At 35.2% G+C, this 9,495-nt stretch overlaps 1 protein-coding gene across 1 annotated transcript; it reads right to left on the reverse strand.

Moving 5' to 3' along the window:
- Positions 1–684: 684 nt before the first annotated feature.
- Smp_052870 (putative 26s proteasome non-ATPase regulatory subunit) lies at positions 685–9,249 on the reverse strand. Its single transcript, XM_018798837.1, has 7 exons — positions 9,090–9,249; positions 6,917–7,122; positions 6,727–6,872; positions 6,466–6,685; positions 5,421–5,529; positions 3,247–3,521; positions 685–847 (listed from the first exon to the last, which is right to left on the reverse strand). The coding sequence occupies exons 1-7, from the start codon at positions 9,238–9,240 to the stop codon at positions 779–781; spliced, it is 1,176 nt and encodes a 391-aa protein (XP_018650686.1). The 5' UTR covers positions 9,241–9,249; the 3' UTR covers positions 685–778.
- Positions 9,250–9,495: the final 246 nt, after the last annotated feature.

Below are 9,495 nucleotides of genomic sequence, written 5' to 3' on the forward strand. Positions count from 1 at the left end.
ATGTTGGTTTTGAATACCATGTAAAATGTCCTTCAGTAAACAAGAATATATGTATATGATGAATGTTATAACGGAATGAATATTTGAAAAAGTCAAACTCCCGCGGTTATTTTCCGGATTATTATCTTTTTTTATCTTGTATGATGAATAGGTAACTGTAATGTTGAGTTTTTATACTCCCCTTATTGTATGCTTTTAGTGAACCTATTAACTGTCGCTATATGCTTTACCACACCTTAGTTATTACTAATTATGTATTGTTAGCTCCGTCTTTCACCACTTATCATATGAGTTTTAAGTCATGATTAAATTGAGTAAAATAGAGAACTAGTCTGCTTCCTATTAGTGTCTTCTACTCGGCTACTTGGTTATTAAGGGGCTTGAGAACCAATAAGCATCAAGATCTTAGCTGTTAGAATAGGTCACTGGTTTTACTAGCAATATAGCAGGCAATATCGATTTAAATCGCAAGTCATAACAAATCAGAGTTCTTAAAATACAACTATGAAAGCACAATCTTAGATTATATGTGGACTTTATACTAACTATTATAATAGTATCTACCGGCGTGAAAAGTCGGCTAGAAAGTATGACACTAAAATTATGTTTTACGAAAACAATTTCTCGTCCACATGTATGTGCACACACACACACAAAGAAACAGTGAATAGAAAAGGAAACAGTATTTTGAAAAGTATAGTTATTGTATACAAAACTCCATGATTGTATTACCATCGTATGTTAGATAACAATGGGCAGTATATATATTAGTATTTCACTATATATTGATAACTTGACTCAATTTTTGAATTCGGTTCAGTAGAATATCGCCTTGTTTAATCATAGTCTAAAAAGTAGAAATGAGAATAGAATTAATGAAGGGAATAAAGGTAATGACATGTATTTTTACATATATAACGTGTGATATTGACAGTCTATAGTGTTATGTAGTCACCGGATTTTCATTATCAGTTAAGATAGAAGTATATTGGAAGGTTTGAAGTAGTCAGATTATAAGGTGTAATATTGGACAGTGGGTTCATAACTACCATTGAATTTCAGTTTAGTGGACTAGATATTTGGCGCTCGTGAGAGACTGAAGGCCCTGAGTTCGATCACCCGTGGTAGGGCCGTGGATGCTCACTACCGAGAAGTTCAGTACTAGGGGCGTGACAGCTATCCAGTGCATCCGGGTTTTCAATGGCTATCTAAATCAGGTCAATTAGTGATCATAATAACATTCAATAATCTCCACGAGCCTTTATACTGTCAATTCATTTGACAATGGGTCTGGATCATGTAGGTTGGTACAAGGTGTTTTGGTTAACACTGATGAATGACAGCAGAAACACATCTTATTTTCTTTAAAACGGCTGATACTATTATTTATTGATTTCCTATTCTTATGATGATGAAAATAGTATTATTTTACACGTTTTCCAGTTTATCATTCGGGGAATATGACTGCAAAATATGTACTCAACTTTAGTTTTTGCTATTGTTTAAAAATTCAGCGGTCTGTTACAATTAACAAAAGAAACGTCACACGTGTGACTTTTAAGTTGTCCGGTTCTTGGTTATGACATTACGATGAAAACAATAATGATAGCAATAACATTTATTTGTCAAGTACAAGTTTATGTACTAAGTTCTTAGCCATACCTTATACGAAGATTAGTGGCACTAGTAACCGTTAATACTTAAATCAAAGTAGTTGGAACGAAAACATGGACACTTAAATTTACAACTAAATCTTGTCAGATGAACATACCCTTTCGATTAATCTAGTTTATTTGGTCTTCAGTGACAAGTGAATTCTATCAGTGAAGTCGCAATACGGCCACTTTTTCAAGTAATTAAACATCACGCGTACTACATTCTTATATTAAGTGGATTTATTTAACACACTCAACAAATGTATTTGTTTCTAAGAGTTTAAAAACAGGAAATTGTTGGTGTGGTCCAATCTAAGCTTGGTCTGTAATTGAAATATCCGAACCACTGGACTGAAAACAGATACATATATATGGAATATAACACGATTATGGATCATATGAGGTTGCGGTTACACGTTAGCGACAGGGCTGAAAAACCAGCTCCATAGTTCACACTACCACTTTGCTACAACTGCTAAGAGTTTTCGATGAAAATGAAGTAGATTTTACTTATAAAAGCTCAGTAAATTTATCTTTTGCGATGAACGCGAGAAAACTCACGGTTTAGGTCGGCCCTGATTAACTAGGCGTAGTGTCTAGTATTACGTCACACCTATATGAATTATTCTAGCTTTCAAACAGACCAATTAATTTACCCTTTTCAAGTCATTATCCACACACGTATTTTGATCTTGTCAATCGTCGGCTTATACCTTGACTATTTTTGTATGAGGGTACGTGTGTATCGCTTACCCCATTCATTACATGTCTTTAGCTTATTTTTGCCTGGCTATAAGTACTGGATCACGCCTTGTCAGATGGAGTTGGCATATTTGCCTTCTCCGCTTCGCCTAGCTTTCTCACTGCTCATTCTAATGTCTGTCTGAGTAAACAAATGTCTGAAATAAACTCGTTCAACTCAATTAATATTCGGCTTCTTGCTACCACCGTTGCACAAACGGATTTAGCCTAGATATAATATACAGAATTAAACGGAAGATTTATGTTAATAGCACATTAGTTCGTCCAAATCGGTGTCAGATCAACGGGCTACAAAAGCACAACTAAGGAAACTAGCAGATGGCTCACCCCCACCTAAAAACAACTTCATGTCGAGTGTGAAGCAGCTACCCATTAATATCATTAGAAGATAGTTGTGCGATATCATTAGTTGATTGAAGTCCGAAATATGAACTATTGGATATTGACCTGGAGGTTTAAAACCTAAGCGTTCTCCACAAAGCCTGAAAGTCGTGTACTTGATCACCCGGGAGATCGTGGTTGGGCACTATTTTGGAGTTTCATGATAGGGCGAAACAACTGTTCGGTGCTTCCTGGTTTACAATGGTTGCTTAACTAAGGCTAGTTTGTGATATAAACTATTAATTTAATCAGTCAGCTAGTAGTTCTAACTTCCGAAATTCATTCGTTGAGGATTCATGGTTCAGCTGTCTGTAGGAAAAATGATTAGTTTAGTGACTTTATCAATTCCGCTAAATTCGCCAACCAATTGAGACGATATAATAAAACCATAATGAACTTATTAGTCAATAAAAGAGTTTAAAAAAATTATACACTGAAATGAATTTACCTGATATTGAAAATTCACATTATCTGGACGTGTTGTTTCAATAATACCTGAAACTTTATCCATTTTACAAGCTAATCGACCATTGGCTATGAAACGTGATAATTCAGCATCCAAAAATGCTGGAGTTACACCAAACGATGCGGCCATACTATCTAAGCTTAAACTACTGTATGAATCTAAATGTTGACTTAATGCATGAATACGCATTTCACGAACATAATAACATGTATGTAAGTGCAAATAACGATCACAACTCATGAACTGTTCAACTCCAGCTAAGAGAGAAAAAGGAATAAGGTAGTGAGAAAATACATTGAAGGGTAAATGAACAATAAGAAAGTTATAATTAAGTATATAGATTAGTGATCAGATTTTACACCTAATGGAATAGATTGTACATACTTGACCATGAACCAAGCTTATATAAAGGCTGGTTAGATACTGATGGATTAGGCCAATCCGAAATCAGTCAAACGATAAGTACATGCAATTTTCTGAGAAACGGCTTGAGTCTCTAAGCAATGAAACATACATCACTGATGCCTTGATTTTCCAAGGGACATATATACATATAGGTATGTGAAAAGGATGGACACAAATGTCAATTTGGTCAGCCAATAAAAGCTTTTACATTTATGTAACCGGTTAGGTTCGTGTATAGGACGATCGGGTATCAGCATCGAGATCGGACAACACATGCCACAATAGATATTATACGTTTGCTCAGACCAAAATAAATGAACTGTGGTTTGAATCTACGATCTACTGATAGTGAACCGAATTAGACTATAGAGACACGGACTGATATTTTTAAGAAGTGATTATATTTTGGGGTTTTTTAGTTGGGGAATTTCATTCGATTTGGATAATCGGGTAGTATAACATTGGGAACTGCCTTATAATTAAACTAAATAAACCTCTATGCTTGATAAAGTTGTAAATAAATACTTGTACAGATTAACACCAAAATACAAATGCTTCACACAAATAACGAAATAAGATTGTGAAGGAATAGAGGGAGAATTGGAGTGATGAGTATAAACAAAGGACTGATGAATGAATAGAAATGGATGGGTATATAATAGAATAGTTCAATAAAAAACAGAACGTAGAATCCTTTCGGCTAAAGAAGTTTCACTTTTATGAAGTAGAAGAAAATTACAACAGGACCACTACTGGCTTCTATTATGTGTTGTTCGATAAAGTTTTAAGCCCTGTGTTGCGTCGTCACCAGCACTCCAGCTAGAGTCGTGATAGACAGACAGGTGTCAGTTTTATACAGCTTTCTTTCATAGCAGATTACTAAATCATAAACTAACCACCTTTCACTTTTCTATTGGTTGTTTGAGTCTTCCAATTGATGTTTAGGACTACAATTGTCTATTCTCTGCATATAATCACCTCAGCTTTTTCCACTCAGTACCAGAGTTGCCAAATAATGCACAATGTGGAAGTCACTGGGATGACATTTGTAACACATGTTCAGCCAATAGACAACGTCTTTTCAAGACAGTGACATTAAATAAATAACCATCACTACGCCCGAACACAAATTAGCGGACCTAAACATTACTGACATAGTGTTACTACTAGATGTCAGCAATTCTTCATAAACAACAATGACCGAACACAGAGAACATAGATCACAAATGTTCTCCCAACGTGTTGTAAACCTAACCTCTTACAGCCAAAGATGATCTATATTGGTACAAGCTATTATCGCCTTCATTATACGTAGATCAGTCTCATAAGTCACATCACGAGCAGCACTCACATAACTACTGAAATGGATGAACTCAACTACTTCTAATAGATCACCAGGCATGTACTATCAAAGCCGTTTCCAGAGTTCTATTGTAACTGAACTCTGAATTCGGTTACAGTTTTAGAGGTAAAGTGTTGACAAGATCCCAGGATATAATGATAATTATTTAACATTAAAAGGCAACACAAGCTAACGAGTTAGACTTAAAATAAATGTAAAAGCTCTTGTCGTGATAACAGATAAAGGAATGTTTAAAAATGTTATTGACACGCTGAACTGATAGCCCTCTAAAACATTATCAAAAATAAATTAATCAACTTCAAAAATTTACTACAGAACACTCAGGTTGTTAATTGTTTTTATTCGCTAGAAATTTAAAAAGTATGGTAAATAACATAGACTAACTAACCAAGTGAAAGGAAGAAGTCAGCATAACGACAATCAAATAAAGACATGAGATATTCACGTACAGTAGGTAATCCATGCAGAACTTCTTGAATTTCCGATCCACGAACAACCTAAAAGCATATATATATATATGAAGTTAGTGAACTATAAATATAACTCTAGGCGTGAACACTGAACACTGGATGGAAACTAATGTCGTACTAGATTATTCCTCAATGCTGATCGAATTCTATCGATTAAGTTGCAATCTGACTACTAGTCCAAGTGACTCAACATGATGTGCGCAATAGACAATTAGGAGTCAGCAGGAAACCCTAGGTCTAAGTTTCGCGCACACGATACTGAACCACTTGTACTAGTAAGGATGTTGTGATTTCATAGATAGAATTCGATTACCATTAAGGGGCTAGACAAATATGACAATGGTTACTAATCAGTGATCAATAAATCTAAATATCTGTCCTATAGGTCAGTAACAGTCAGGATAACTAAGTGATATGGTTTGAAACTATGATGTATGTTAGCTTATAGTGAAAAGCTAATCATTTGTCACTTAAAGACAGCTGTAGACAAGATATGAAGATAATCAATAAGTAGAGAAAATTATGATTGACAATCACATAAATTCAAAATGTCATAGTGTTTTACATCGACGTCGCCTATAAGGTAAGTTGTAGCCAGCTACAGTGTAAATAATTTTATTACAGTATTTGGCTGCACAATAGTTACCACATAAAACTTTGTGATAGAATGGAGTTACACTGAGGAATATCATTTATGTCAAAATATCATGAAACTCAGACTAAAGTATTATGATGTCAAGAACTATTAGAATCTCATCACCGGTTGTAACGGATTCTAACCTGTACATGACAGGATACATAAATTCACCTCATACTCTAAAAGTACAAACTTTCTATAACACACTAATATTTATAGTACACAAAATAGCCAACAAAGGGATAAAAATGTTCATTTGTAAAACCTCATAAAACCACTGATCAAATAGAGGTAAGCGAAAGCGAACAAGTGTAAGACAAATTTACCTTTTCCCGAAGATCCGGGCGTTTAAGTGCAATCATCGCAGACATAACTGTATATATGATAAATGTTTTATAATCCATTAACTCATAACTAGTAAATGTGGCGACTGCATCAAGGAAATTCTTAGCAGCAGCATCGAAATCTCGAACTGACATACTATATAAACCACGGTAAACTTTAAGTCGATTTCGTCTATCCCAATCTCCACCTTCTTCAATTAGGCTATCATTAACATTCTAAGAATTGTGAGGAAAAAATCATACCTGTTCGCTTTTTCTATATTCTTTGTGATCAAATCCCTATCTCCAAAAAAGAATCCAATTCGTATGATATGGAAAATTGTGTCTAATCGAAAGCCTGGCATTAAGCTTTTATCCAGAATCAGTCGAAATTGGGACAGAGAACCTTCCTGGGTGACACATGTTACATTAGTTTACTTAAATAACTCATTACCTTGTCACCAATCTTACTAAGATAGTGAGCTTTTTCCATCATGGCGGTTCTGATTTCTGTATCACCTAGATTCTCTTCCGCATCTTTAATCTTTGCATCTAACTCCTTAATTTTTGCTTCATTTACTGACTGCATAGATTTCAAGATTCGTTGGTCAACTGGTAGATTAAGCTCTTTACACACAAGTTCATAGTATGGAGCCATATCTGAAAAGGAAAGACAATAATCTCAGACACTGGACGTTAGACAAGGAGAAACTTATTAACTAAAGTGTGAAGTGACTGAATGGTGCTGAGTTAAGTAAAGTACAAAAACTATCCCTGGAAAACATCATTGAACTCCGGGTTATTATGTCCATTAGTTCCACCAATAAATTCCCTAAATTGAACGCGTAAGTCCAGAAATTTAGTCATGAACCACAGACACTGGAAAGCAATGATATATTAGATACAGACAAAGGTTTATTCCATAAACTGAATATGAATTAAGTTTGGATATAATAGATCAATGATCAGAGACCAAACAACATACCTTACAACCTAGTTTTCGTAAGTGTATAGACTTGGTGCAAACTGCGAAATCTACTGACTTCATCGTAGTATAAAATATTTTCGACTAAGAAGTGGAGCATAATATCACCAGATACTGTAGCTAACAATAAGACGAACGGAAGGAAAGAAAAATGAGATAAGGTGTTAACACACTTTTGTAACGACATTTATGTGACTGAAGAAATGTGTGGAATAGGAAGGAAAGACTATTGGTGTGCTACAAAAGTGAGAAGATGGCTGTTAATTTGTCAGTTTATACAAGAATTAGCTTCCGTAAGCCCTAGACAACTTTAAGGACCAGCGAGTTTAGATCATATTTCTCAGTCTTACTAGTCCGTCAGTGTAAGATCTGGTAAAAAATGTATTAGTCCAATTTGCAATGCATAATCAATATGAAGAGGCTATGTTACCAGGATGAACAGAAAGAGTCTAGACAATCGTAGTAGTAAAGATAGTTAAAAAGACTGAATACTAAGAATATAGTTCAAGAAGAAGGGATGAAAATGCATGAATGAAGGAATACAGAAAGACAATATTTTGTGGAAGACCTTTGGGCGATACGGTGACTGAGCAACTAACTACTTGATAGAGTTGAAACATGGCAATGAGTTAGTGTGAGGATTAGGACAAAGACTTAGAACATAGGTTTACAAATTAGTTAGCGTTTTCATCATACTGACATCAACTATAATACTAGAATGTTATTTAACCATATGGATGAGTGGGTTTTGCCCGGAAATCCGAAATTTGCTACCTTATACATAATCGGTTTGTCCATAAATCACAGGTCTGGAACGAATACTCAGGAACTCCAAGACAACGATTGAATGCATCTGGGCCATTGTGACCGATCGTGAATAGCGCTACCTAATGTCCTGAACCTCTGATTACGACCGTCGCACAGAATCCAACCAGGAAGTATATATATATATATATATATATACGGCTCAGACCAATGATAACTTAGTGGGCTAACGCCATGTCTTGGTTCGGTTCACTTCCAACCTACTCATGCCTCAGGTATTGTAGCATGTAGACTTAGGACAATACACATATGTTCCGGGATTTATGTTACTTGTGACACTATAATCACATCCTAACAGTGATTGTCTAAAGTTGTCGACTGAATATTTGGAACTATTGATAAATTGAAGTGGGAAGAATTTTCGGTGAGTATTTTTTGATATGGTGTAACAGATAATTTAGGTATGCACACAAAGTTGGTTGTTTAGGACGAGTTAGATATTTAACATAACCCTAAAAAGAACCGAGGGACAATGAATACTGAAAAGAATGGTAAAAACGTGAACTACTGAGAAACTCGTTTTACATTACACTGATAAAACGTTTTGCGACATTCATGTAGTAATGAGATAGCTTTTAGGGTAAATAGACTTATATTGACTATTTTATTTTTGTCAAATTGGAATGTTTTTAGTCTGAAGACTGCTACCAATTTCGGCCGTAATCTATACGTAAATCAACTACACTCAACTAAGTGCTACCAGACTTGGAATTGAGACAATCAGGTTAACCTATAAGTTCAGCAACAAATGACAAGCATAGGTCGTTTGTGTTATGGATTTGAAGGAACTTGTCAAAAATATACGATAAAAACTTACTATCATCTTGGATACACTTGGTAATTTTCTCCAGAAGCTGCTTACGCAAAGGTTCAGGTGTTTTCTCTAATCCAGCACGAAAGGCCCATTGTGCTAGCTTAAGGTTAGGAATCTTTTCAAGACCCTCATCTTCTAGGCGTTCCAGGGGCATTTTACCGACTCACACTGACTGTGCAACAACTTTGGAAAGGCCGCTGCCTCAAGGTTGGCTAACATGAAGGTTATTCATAAATCAATTAGTAAATGGAGGAAACATAAAATGGTCTGTTCTTTTTCACTGCTTTCACAACAAAAGAATTTATTGTGGCTTATTTATTTGGTTGCCTTTATCTTACGCTCTGTAGGTGTGATATGTGCAAACTTGTTTGGCATGTGATTTCTCTATGACTATGACGTGTGTTAGAAA

The sequence above is a fragment of the Schistosoma mansoni genome, chromosome 3 (assembly GCF_000237925.1).
Source record: "Schistosoma mansoni strain Puerto Rico chromosome 3, complete genome".
NCBI classification, from domain to species: Eukaryota; Metazoa; Platyhelminthes; class Trematoda; order Strigeidida; family Schistosomatidae; genus Schistosoma; species Schistosoma mansoni.